At 43.2% G+C, this 13,372-nt stretch overlaps 1 protein-coding gene across 1 annotated transcript in view; it reads right to left on the bottom strand.

Moving 5' to 3' along the window:
* BCL11A (BCL11 transcription factor A) overlaps window positions 1–13,372 on the bottom strand; it is a 99,985-nt gene that overhangs the window by 12,249 nt on the left and 74,364 nt on the right. Inside the window, exon 3 of the mRNA XM_027773349.1 lies at window positions 5,147–5,285. Within this exon, the coding sequence (XP_027629150.1) occupies window positions 5,147–5,285 (139 nt within the window). The remainder of the gene's footprint in view (window positions 1–5,146; window positions 5,286–13,372) is intronic.

Raw genomic sequence — 13,372 nt, 5'->3', positions numbered from 1 at the left:
ACCCCTCATTGCCCAAGCCGAACACTCACTGAGGTAGGTACCCCTGTGCCCAGGTGGCACCTGGCATATCTGGTGGTTGGTGCCCAGTAAATATCTATCCAAACAGTCTTCCTGCCCTTAAACTCAGTTCTAAGAACTTTATTCAATTTTCCCAAAGCAGAATAATTCTGACCAATTCAAGCTGGAGGGTGAGGACCCCTACATTCTGGGAACCTCAGTAAGTGTCTGAACATTCACATCGCACTGGCTGTGGTTCGGGGCAACCCATCTCATTTCTGTGTGCCTCCATTTCCTCATCTGTTAAACGAGGGACTCGGACAAGGAGACCTAAGGGAAACGTTTGTTTCCTAAATCCGATGGTTCTGTTCCCACCTGAATGGCGAGGGAGATTTCTTAACAGGCAATCATAGAGATATTAAAAAAAAAAAAGAAAGAAAGAAAGAAAGAAAGTCAAGTAACTACTATTCTCCATGGTCCCAGAGATGCTTTTAATCTGAACCTGAAACACACTACTTGTCAATATTGTGAAAATGAGAAGGTAGTCATGAAATATGTCTGTGGAAGACTAGCAACATTTTCGTATCTCAGCTTGTAAGAGGATCCTTGAGTCCCAATTTTTGGTTCCACAACATCCCACAGGGATGCCCATTTTTACCTCAAGAGATGGTGAGAAAACCTCCAAAGAAAATTTTAATTCTGACTCTTCACGTCTGTGACAAGTCTTTAGGAGCTGTCCCAGAGTCAAACAAATCCAAGTCTAGAGAAGTTAGGCAGTGTCTGGTGCCAACTTAAGCAGACACAGCATCCTAGCTTAAGGAACAGTTAAAGCAGCCAGCACCATGACAGGCAGCAGGCTGAGAAATGCTACACTATCCTCCTCCTCATTATTTTGAGAGGCTAACAACGTGAACCAAATTATACAACATCCTGCGCCCTCGGCTGAGACTCAGCTCCAGTTGAGAAAGAAACAGAAAGATACAGTTCAGCTAGTCAACTCTTTGGCCAGTAGCCAAGCCGTCTGGAGAGGGGCCCTGCTTAAGTCACATTGTTTCTCTCTCGCTGAAAAGAACCCGAGAGTGGTAAATGCCACTTTGGCAAAGAGGGGCCAGCTTGACTTCACAAAATCATTCATCATTTTTGGAGATAGCTAAATTAAAAAACAAAAAAACATATATATCTCTCCAGGGAGTAACTAACCAACAGTTTACTAGTCAACTGCAGCATTAAAACAGGGCACAAGTGATGGTGGCCAAAGGACAGGGATGAGAAAAGCAGATAACTTCCCAAGGATTCCAAAAAAGACAGGGCTTAAAATATAGCTGAGATATAACCAACTTTTCTCCCTCTTTTAAAAGAGGCACTAGGAGAGCTCCTTAAGCCCACAGCTAGTGTTTGTCAGGAACTTTTTCTTAAAGGGACAAAATTCACCATGGAGCTAAAGAGTGAGAATGAAGAATTCATCAATTATATGATTCATCCATTTAGCAAGTTGGAAAGAAAAGCTGGCAAGGTCTTCTTAGGAGCCCCCAACACTCATATTCCAAAACAAGCCAGCCCTGCTCAAGTACTTGTCTAAATAATGGACTCCTGCCCTGACCTTGTAATTTACTTTACAATGCATTTATAATCTCACTCAATATATCCCACTCCTGGGTAAATCTCTTTAACAAGATTAGATGGTAAGATACCAAAATTAGGCTCCAAACATTTGTCGAATGTGGAGGGGGAAGAAAAAGGCAGCGAGATTTTGAAAGGAAATGCTGACATTAGTATCACATTATCTGCCTATTTTTGTTTGCCTCCTCTCTTCGAAAGGAAATAAAAAGCTTCGCTGAGAGTATTTTCATAAAATTTTTGTTGTCACTGAACAAGGACTTGGGTCCTAAATAGGCAAGAAAAAAAAAAAAAAAACAACTATCTGGTTCCAGCTACCACAACCCTCTGTGGCTTCCTCCTTTGCCTTCCTAGGACTCAGGGTTATTACCATACATTTAGCCTGACAATCTGAATTGGGTAAGTAAAAAGGAGATTTGTCAGCTGAAGCAAGTCCTTAACACTTCCATCACTCCCAATGCCTGCGAAGTCTTATTTTACCTTCTCCTACTCTATGCAAACCGAGACTGGACCCCTAGTTAACGGTGCTGGTTTCACATGGGCCATGAATGCAACCGCAGACAAACGCTGAAATCTGGGCGTCCCGCACTACCTCAAGGGTCTCGTTTGAATCCTTTCAAAAAGGCTTAAACAAGTACAGTCCATTTTATTTTGCTCCCTGAGCTTCCTAAATTTTTTTTCCCCTGAGCCAGTTACGTGATCACGCTACAGGATATTAACACTGTGATGCTCCCCTCTCCCTCCCTCATATATCAGGTCAGAGAAGATGGCATTTTATCTTATAATGAGCATACAACATGCAGTGTTCACGATCGCATTTTAGTATCCCCATCAACTAGATATTCTAGATCGCGAGGGCAGCTAGTGTAATCATAATGTCAATGAGAAGGCTGTTACGATTGAGACTAAAGATTACATAGAAAGAGCGGCTTTGAAACTGGTAATTATTACCAGTCCACTAATAGCAAATGATGCATTACGATTTCACCATATAATCTGTATCTCACTCAGCTCCTGCCGGTGCACCATATTACATTACAGTGCTCACAGATTCTAACTTCCTAAACTGCAGTCATCAATAAACGTGTTACTTGCCATAATTTGCGAAATTACTTTGTTCATAACATCTTTGATGGTTTAGAAAGACCAGAATTGATTTCCTGCGTGGCAAAATTAGGGCTACATTGATTTATTGACGTGTAAAATATAATAATATTCTTCATTTACTCTGATGAAAATCAACTTCTCAATTTGAGAGCCTCATTGGGCATTCACAAGGATTGTTTTGATTTAGAGCAATAAACTGAGACCCGGCCTCCAAGCGTAAGGACCTGAGGCCTCAGAAGGGTTAAAGTCAGCTATTAGCTTTTATTTTATGGGGAGGTCTGACCCCCATTTCTAGAGTGTCACCAATGCTAAAAAGCCATATGATTCTAAACCATGAGCTTTAGAAGAACAGGGAGGACTGAGGCTGGACCTCTGGCTCTGTTATTTATTGGCTTGTGACTCTGGGGTGGTCATTTAATTTCTCTGAGCCTTAGGATTCCTATCTGCAAAATAAAAACAATACCTTTAGTGAACTGTCGTGAGATACAAATGACAGAAGTATATAAAAGCTCTCTGTAAACCATCAGGTCCAATGTGAATATGAGTGTTCATTACCACCAGGCGTGATTAATTTCTAGGGGTAATGACTAACCACATTACACACCCGGAATGGCTTCCAGGGGCAGGTCCAGATGCAGACCTTATCCCAGGCTGAAAGAAGGCTCTGGTTAGGGAGAAAGAATGGACGATTTTAAGTCACATGACTGGTCCACTGGTAAGGGCTAAGTGCTCTGAAAGCTAAGGGCAGCTGGTTAATGTGACTGAGTGGGGTGGGACTCAGCTTTGTTCTAGAGCTTTCTGGAACCCCACAACCCATTTCTACATACCTTGTTCTGGTCACTGCTAAACTGGTCCTGCTGGCATGGGCACCAGCAAGCTACGTACCTCCCTTTGTGGGAAGGGGCAAGAGGACAGGGGTTCCTTATCAGGCTCTGACTTTCCCATCCTTCAAATCAAACCCTGTGCCCTCAAGAACACCCAGCTAGAAGGAGACAGACCTGAACTATTTCCCAGGCCAGCAGCCCTTCGCCTCTCAACTCCACCCTCTTCTCAACTGCCCCACTCCCTGCTTTCTTTTCCCTCCAAGGGTGGCTCTGTTCCCACAGCCAAATGCAGGCTTCAGGCACCCCCAGCAAAAAAGGAGAGCTCTCTCCACCCAGCCAGCATGTAGGGACTCGAAACTCTGAGTCCAACCCCCTAAACTCTCTGCAATCTGTGACCTAACCCAGGCTTAGGCCCAGCTTGGTACGGGGAGGGAGTGAGGGCAGACAAGGTGCTTTTAACCCCTGCACCACCCAGCCCTCAGGACCCGAGGGCTTGTGAAATTCACACAGTAACTCTTTGTTACATAGGATTACCTAGGAGTTAATGAAAATAAACAACTGGCTTTGAATTTGGTCCCAGGGTGCATGCCCTGCCCTGTAGACACCATACACAGATGGGTAGGTCTAGTCTCCCTTCCATCTAAAAACCAATCCCCTCTATGCAGCCTTAATGTTAGCATCTTGCTCTTCGGTATTCTCTTTCCATGACCCTTTCCTTTCTTGTTTTCTTTCCACAGCAGGTTATTTTTCATTTACTTTCAAAATAAAAATGAGATGTCACACTACTATTTTTCTTGAACCTGACTTTTTATGTTTGGGGTAGAATCAACCCCCCACCCCCAACCAACATTTTAACCATGCATGATTCATACCATGTGTTCCCCTAAAGAGGAACAAACTGGATTACTTTCTAAAACAACATCTTTTTTTTAAAAAAAAATTATAAATACACACATCTAAATTCCATTAAAATGTCCCCACCATAAAAGTTAACTTGAACAAGTAAATGGATGATGGTGGTAGTGGTGCTGGTGGAAGGAGACCCTTTCCATTCTCACTACAATGCTGTGTTTTTCTCTCAAACTAGGAGAATCATAAGTAGCAATTATGTGTGCATGTTTGTGTGTAGCTACATAGATGTACCTATATAATGTACCATGTAGTTATAAAAAATACCATGTTCAAATACACATGTAACTGCATAAAAAACACATATTGGAATAACTCTGGAGTAACTGGAAACTGACTCCTTTTTGTTTTGGCCTCTGCCAAAGATGTATGCCATGGAATAAATTCGAAGTCCTAAATGAGGCCACGGGAGTGAATGTCCAGCAATAAAATGGGCCCTGAATGCACAGACATATTCAGTCCCCAGCCATGGAGCCAGACGAGGCCCTGGGGAAAAGACCCACAGGGACACGCTGCTGTCAGTTCCATGCCTTCAGTGAGGAGAAAGGAGGGATCCCTCTCGGGGCTGAGTGGAGCAGGGGAGCGGGTGCCAAGTGAGTAATGGAATAATACATATGCCAATCTATTTTGGAAGTAACTCCCTTCAGTACTTAAAAAGTAAGGGTAATTTCCAGAAATGTTCATCTCTGTACACATGGACATTTGTAGAAGAAATAATGCTCAACTTACAAATACCCTGCGGGGCATACTCTGCACTCATCCCGGGCGTGGGGATTAGAGCTCCGTGTGCAGAACGAGGGGAGGAGAGGCCCCTCCAGTGCAGAAGTTTATCTGTGAAAGAAACCCAAAATCAAGCACCAAAGCTATAAACAATGTGCATCGTAAACCACAGGATATCACATTTCAATTCCATTAAAATAGATTAACATCATTACAACAGCCTTGCAGATAGTTAACAGGCCCAAGGCCTGAAACAAAAGAACACTGGTGAGTTATTTCCCACAGTTTTTGCTTTGTTTTTAATTTTGGTCTTTTTTGACAAAAGGGAAAGTGTTTGTTTTAGGTATGGAGGTAATCGGGCTTTTTAAGTGTGTTTGCTTATTGACTATAATTTGATTATTGTGGTATGGTAAGAGAAGTGTAAACAGCAAGGGGAAAATTGGTAATATTGTGGGTCGGCTGAAAAAATGGGGGGATGTATCTGCAAGGCTGGTTTACATGCATACATTAATATTACAGACAAATTCAAGCAAAATAACCAATATGCTAATGGGAAATAACTGGATTCGTAAACCACTTTTTGTAGGACAGAATCTCACTCTGCCTTTCCCATCCCACCACCCCCTCTTCCCAGGTTGTATCTATGGCAGGACCTTCAGTGCTAAGGAAATCTTAAGCATTTCTGGGCTTGGTTAGACCACACTCTAGAATTCTACCAATGGAGTACTCTGAAGAGGCATAGCTTCTCACACTATAAAGCAGTGGAGAGTGAAGATTAGTTAACCTTCTGCAATTACAACTCTGGCCAAGTCTCCACCTTCAGGGTGAGGAGTCATACCATTCAGTGACAAGAAACCAGTATTTCAACCAATAATAACAGCACCCAGAAACCAAAGCCCACCCCCACCGTTCTACTGTACTTGTTGCACTGTGGTGAGGAAAAGTGTCTGCTCATGCTAATACACATGAATCTGACAAGTCAAACACTTCCAGCACTGAGATTTTCTGAGAAAGGAGACATTTGATTTATGCAGTCTGGGGGAGTTTACGGTCAGTGTGGTAGGTTCCTAGCTTTTCCAAGTCCACCATCAGCTAAGTAACCATGTAGAGGTGAACCCCGAGACAAGCAGAGGATAAATGGAGTAGGAGATGCTCCATGTGTTCTCGAGGTTTGGAGCCTGCGATGACTGGGGGAGGCAGGACAGAAGAATAACAGACTTTGCTGGTGAGTAAACAGAGCATGTTTTCCATTAGCTTGATATTAAGAGCACTTAAGTGTTGTTATTATATTCGAGGATAGCAGGTCTTGAGTGTAAAATACAGGCAGTGCTCCTTAGACAGACCATGTTGCCAAGTGCGGCGGGCAGTTAGGACAAGGTTTCCTGTCTTTTGGAGCCTCGTGCATAAGGTTGTTGTGTTGCTACAGAAAGCTGTGACACTGAGGGCATCTGTTTGGGATACCAGGCCTGCAACAGGAGGCTCGACCTAGCCTGAGTCCATCCACAGAAGCATTTCTTTCTCTCTGACCCAAAACAAAGCCCAGCAAACAAATAAACAAAAAAGTGGGGCAATCAGACTCAAAACACATGTCTATTTTTGACCACGGTAAATAAATGGAGAGTATGGGGTAAAAGTCACTACAGATCTAGGCAGAAGTATTTCTCAGGGAGAAATCTGACAATCATTTTTGCGCTTGTTCTTGCCTCAGTTGTTTGCTGAATGTGTTTGTTTTCAAAACGGAAATCCTTTTCTTAGGAGACCTATGCAACCAAGGAATCTGTGATCTCCGCAGAAAAGCAATACGGCACTTGGAACCTTGCATGGGGATGGTCTAATTTCAAATTCCTGCCACTTAACTCTGGGATGAGACCCTGAAATGCTTCAATAGACCTCTAGCAAGACATGGGAGAACTGTTCATCTAATCCAGGTTTAGCCACTCAAATGGCTCTTGGGTTTATTTTGTCTCCAAACCCATTGGACCTAAACAAGCTGATCTCAGAAGCCTGGACCCATTCTCGGTAGTGCCAGGCTATGCTGCAAACCGAGGTTTCATCAAAGCCAGAATTTGAGTATCTAGCCCTTGGTGATTATCACTTTAGATAGGGAAATTGGGACCTTAAGAAATTAAATGGCTTGCCCATGGCTATATTGTGATTAATCACAGTGAAGTCTAGAATGGATCTCCTGACTCCTGGTCCAGTGGTCTTTCCTAAGACACCTGTCTACTCCCCTCTGCTGCTCCTGCCTTGTCTTCACTGCCCAGGAAGGGACCGTAAAGAAGGGTCTCTTTCTACAGACCCGTTATGGAATGGTGTGGCCCATCCAGAATTGAGTAGGAGCCTTCAAAAAGTCCAAATGAACAGACCTGGCTTCACCATTAAAAAACAATGATCACTCTGCTCCCTGAGCCTCCTGGCCTCACTCACATTGTTTTCGATCCTCTACCTTGGCTTCCCCTGCAAAATCAGTCAGCTGAAGAGAAGCAAACCCTTTCTATCAACCTAACAAGCTATTTACTTTAGGAAAAAAAATCACTGTCTTCGTGAGAGACTCAGACTTGCATTTATCTTCTTCCTCCAGGAAGAGGGTCAAAGCAAAGCCAACTGGGAACCCCAGCTGACTCTGCTGCTGCTTCCACTAGACACGTCCAGAATATTCTCCTCAGTAAGTAGAATCGACATTCCCACATGAACTGGAAATGCTAAATTGTTAATAGCCTCCCTAGGGTTTAACTTCTTGCTATGATGCCTTCAATTATTTCATCACGGCTTAGGCAAAGTAAAGAATCACAATTAATGCTTCTAAGTATCAAACCCTACAAACAGCTCTGCCTTCCCAGACTGAGAGACAAAAAGGAGCTGCCCCTGGTTGAGGGCTCTTCTTTTCCCACCTTCCTTTTCATTCCCAGGGAGAAATGAGCTTAGGCTGCTGGTTGGGAATGGTTATGTTCTTTGCTGGTATCTTAGGGAAGTGGTTCTCAAAGTGAGATCCAGATCCAGGATCAGCACCACATGGAGCTTGCTGCAAATTCTTAGGCCTCACCTCACATTTCATTAACTAAGAAATTTGGTGGTGGTGCTGAGGGGTAAGGAAACACAGCTGTACTTAACGAGTCCTTCATGTGATTCTGATGTTCAGTCAATTCAATAAGCACTTTCTTAAGGTAAGGGAGGGCACAGAAGATGGAGGCTGTGATGTTCCCAGTCAGTGACCCACGACCCATGAAGCTGTCCTTCTGTCCAGGATCTACTTCCTTTAGGGCAAGAATAATCAGAGTTTAAACTTGGGGAATCTCTAGTGTTCCTCTGTGTGGAATGTGAAGTTTCCCCATCTATCCATCATTGACCAGGATGGGGAATGGGCCCAGAAGAAGCCCTCTTAGCATAAGATAATACCCAAACCAGCTATGGTCACATAGATGGTCTACACAGCTTCCATAAAAGCTGAACTAGAGCTGGCCTGGTGGTGCCGCAGTATATGCCACTCAAACGAAGCTGGATCCACGTGGACGATCATAGATTCATTTCCCCAGTCACAAAGTGCACACACACATGAGCCTGGCTGGGAAGGCTGGGAGCAGGTGATATCGTGACATAAGGTCCTGTTAAGGGTGCTTGTCTTTCTTGGTCTCTCATTCCATGGAAGAATAGATACACTGAAAAAGGCAAAATGTTTGAGAATGCAACTGTCCATGCTACATGAACAAAGCAAGAACCAGACTCCGGTCCAATTCTAGACCCCCAGTTGTGATATGTTGCCCCCTTCTGAACCAATTCTTTTCAAACATCTTGAGTTCCTCTGGTGGAAGATGTCCTGATGTCTTAACATGTTCTATTTTATCAAGGTCTCCCTTGACCCAGAGTCTATCTCTGCTTGAGGCCTCAAAATGCCTTATGCATTATAAGGTTGCAAAGTGAATAAAACGTAATGATTTTTTTTTTTTGAGGTTTTTGTTATAGGGCATGTACACTCGCCAGAGAGATAGAAAACGAGACATCACCCCTCGTTTTCTATGGCCACAGAGGTGGCCATGTTGCAATTCCTTCCCCTCCATTCTCCTCTCTGGGTTTTGGGCATGCACACACATGCATCTGGTGTGAGTTTCAAGCTACCAGGTTCAGTACTCAAACATTTTGATACCATGTAAGAGTCTAGCACCTAACCACCCAGTACCTTAACCGCTACATCACCTACTGGCCCCCCAAAAAATAATGAATCTTATTTTTTAGGTCTCACTAAAAAGCTGCAACAAATTGGGGGCAGTTTTGATTAATGTTATACATCGGTCACTTTAATTTTCTATGTATACTGGGTACCAACTTTTGACACAAGCTCTATAAGTCCTATTAGTGGCTTGCCCCTAAAATTTAAAGTCATTAAATTGAGTTTTTGGTTGTCTCAAAAACATATGAAAGATTCCTTGACTATTTTTTTTTCCTTTCAAAGAGTTGATTTATTTATTTAATTCCACTTGTCATTATTATTTTGACCAGACAGAGACAGAGAAAGGGAAACTTGAGCAAGTCTCCAGGTCGAGGACTCGAACCGCAGTTAGCCATGTGGGAATCCAGCACCTCAAACTACCATGCCACTTGCCAGCCCTCCTTGACTATTATTAACATGCTATTTGTTTCTGAAACTAATCACTGGGCCAGTAACAGAGCCACATTACTGTCTACTAATCAACAAGTAATATTGCTGATCTCTGGAAGTTCCCTCAAGATACTCAGTCACAAAGTACTGCTGGAGCCAGCTGGTGGTGTGGTAGTTGGGGCGTTGGACTCCCACATGGCCTACCACAGTTCGAGCCCCAGATCTGAGGGCTTGCTTTCTCGTTTTCTCTCTCCCTGATGAGTGCACATGCCCTATAGCAAAATTTTAAAAATAATAATAAAATAATTCTTAAAAAAAAAGTTTTTAAAAAAAGTTAAAAAGTAGGACCAGCAGTTGGTGTAATGGCTATGTTACTGGACTTCCATGTAGTCAACCATGGTTTGAGTCCTGGACTGGTGACTTAAACTCACACCAGGCATATGTGCGTGTGTGCCCAAGATCCCGAGAGGAGAATGGAGAAGAAGGGATTGTGGCGTGGTCATCCCCTCTGGTGGGTATTCCTTAGAACAAAACAGTGGGTATAGGCATCCCCCAAAAACCCAAAATAAAAAACCCCCCCAAAAAAAAAAAAAAAGTTAAATACTGCTGATCTCCAAATGCACCCAAACAGCTAAGCACAAAGCATCTCCTCCCACATACTTAATGACTGCTTCAGAGCACAACTTTTTTTTTTTTTTGGAGAGATTTGCGCTATAGGGCTCGTGCGCTCGCCAGACAGACAGAGAGAGACATTAGAGACAGAAAGCGAGAAATCACCCCCCAGGGGGGATGGTCACGCCGCAGTCCCTTCTCCTCCATTCTCCTCTCAGGATCTTGGGCACGCACGCACACGCGCCTGGCGTGAGTTTTAAGCCACCGGGTCTGGGACGCGAACCACGGTCGACTACGTGGGAGTCCAGCGACATAGCCATTATGCTAACTGCTGGTTCCCCAGAGCACAACTTTTACCAGGTATCTCTACCGGGTACATGTGCTGATCATTAAAACGTATGTGTTTGTGTGGCCTTAAGCACATTTTAAAGATAATTCCTCTATGTTTCCGACCAGACAGGGCACAAAGGCAGCAGAGCTGTCCCTAACGAGTGCAGTGGGCTGTCTTAGGCAGCTGACCTCCCCTCCTTTACCCCGAGTCTTCAAAAACAATGGATGACAACCCACTATGATGGAAAGGGATCTCTACCTTAGTAACAGGTTGAAATAAAGAACTGTTGCAATCCCTTCCAAGTTCAAGTCTCCCCAAATAGACATCTTCTAGACTATACTTGAAATGAACCTTCAATGGGGCCAGCGGGTGGCATGATGGTTAAGTTGCTGGACTCTCACATGGCCAATCGTGGTTCAAGTCTTGGATGTGGCAACTTGAAAATTACACTGGGCACGTGTGTGTGTGTGTCCCCAAAATCTCATGAGGAGAATGGAGGAGAAGGGATTGCATGTCCATCCCCACAGAGGCAAGATTTGCCACTTTCCCTCTCTCTGTCTTGTCTGTCCTGCAAGCACATGTGCCCTATAGCAAAAAACTAAAAAAACAACAACAACAACAAAAGAAAAAAAAACAGCCAAACCAAACAAATACCCTGAACATGAACATCTGTAAAGTTCTCTGAAGGAACTGAATCCAGCAACTGGATTTAAGCCACAAAAATAACAACAGTGTAGCTACTCTATACTTTGTATCTAACTGCAAAGCAAATCCACTGAAATGTTCTTCCTAGTCAGTTGCTTCTAGCTCTTGACCCTACATAGATACCAGCTCCTCTCTCTTAGATTCTATGACTTACCAGAGTATTATAGAGCAAACATTAGCTATGCCTGTGTCTTCAGTTGTATCAATCTGAACGGCAAATGTGCTAGCTTTATCACTGATAAGGGACTTCTTAATTAACCTTCTGATTTTGTCAAAATCACATTCTCTTTTGTTCTAGAAATGAGCATTTCTATAAGCATTTTTCCTTCCACTGCTTTGTACTGGCTAAGGTTTTTAACAAATTGTGATGCTCTTTAAAAAGTGTACTCTGGGAACCAGCAGTTAGTGTAATGGCTGTGTCGCTGGACTCCCACGTAGTCGACCGCGGTTCGTGTCCCGGACCCGGTGGCTTAAAACTCACGCCGGGCGCGTGTGCGTACGTGCCCAGGATCCCAAGAGGAGAATGGAGGAGAAGGGATTGCGGCGTGACCATCCCCCCTGGGGGGTGATTTCTCGCTTTCTGTCTCTATGTCTCTCTCTGTCTGTCTGGCGAGCGCACGCGCCCTATAGCGAAAGTGGTTAAGGGTGCTGGAGTCCCACATGGCTGACTGTGGTTTGAGTCCTGGACCTGGCGGCTTGCTTTCTCATTTTCTCTCCCTCTCTCTCTCATTCAATCCCTCTCTGGTCAAATTAAAAAACAAATAAAATTAAATAAAGTAATTCTTTTATTTTTTTTAAAGTGTACTTTGCAACAATGAAAGCAAGCAAAAATTCAAGACACCACACTACCGATTTTCTTCGCTGAAACTCGCTCATGGTTCTTCTATTTCTGCTACTTCACCAGTGACTTTGATTCATCAATTAAATCACTCAAAGACTGTGTTCTTTTTTTGACCAATTCTATCCTCTCAAAGATTTGATTATCCAAACAACAGGTTACTAATTCCACCTTTTAAGAGTTCTCAGTCTAGGCCTTCTCTGATAGAGGGAGAGATGACATCTCTCCTCATCTGTAAAAATGCAAAAAATGCAAGCCACCAATCTGTCAGGACTAAACAAAATTTTCTGCAATCTGTGTCTTTTAACATAAGCAAAGCATGTAATTCAAAAAAAAAAAAAAGTCTTGCTTTTCTGAAGAATAACTAAGCCAAAGACATTGTGTTCCATCTTTGTGTTGAAATGCAGATTTCTCACTAAAAGGCAAATCCTTCATTTCAAAAGGTTGAATAGGATGGTACTTAAAAAAGAATTCCAGCTGGTTAAATTTAGGGTGTTGAAAAAAGTTCACTCCAATAATATTCTTTGGCTCTGGGCCCAAAGTATTTTCACTTGATCGCGAATTAGATAAATTTTATTACACTTTAAGCTTTTCCTTTAGAATAGTGGAACTCATCGAGGAGACTAGGAGGGCAGCTGCATAAAAAGACAAATTGTCTTAGGCAATTTTTTTTGTTTGTTTAACTGTGTGCCTCACTATGCAAAATGTGTGTTTCCAGGACAAATCCAATTCATTCATTCTCCCATGCATTCATTCAGCAAATATTGACGGAGGACCTACAATGCCCTGAGCTAGCTAGCCTCAGTGGGTAGTACAAAGAAAAAGACAGACATCCTCACAGGAGCCTTCACCCTGTACAGAAGACAAGGCCTGGACACAAATTTCTCTTTCCATGTAGACAGTGTGTCAGAAGAGAGGAACAGATAAATGTCAGAGAAATTCAAAGGATGAGAAATTACTTCCATTTGGAATGGAGGAAAAGAGACTTTGAGAAAGAGGTAACTTCTGAGTTGGACCTGGAGAGTCAAGTGGGAGGACCTTCTGGACAAGAAAAGGCAAGTATGGATGATCAGAGAGATGTAAAGCCCAAGGTGTGAGCAGAGTGAATGAGACTCAGC

Source organism: Tupaia chinensis, unplaced genomic scaffold, assembly GCF_000334495.1.
Source record: "Tupaia chinensis unplaced genomic scaffold, TupChi_1.0 Scaffold000341_1, whole genome shotgun sequence".
NCBI classification, from domain to species: domain Eukaryota; kingdom Metazoa; phylum Chordata; class Mammalia; order Scandentia; family Tupaiidae; genus Tupaia; species Tupaia belangeri.
This window is presented reverse-complemented; position numbering and strand designations above follow the sequence as displayed.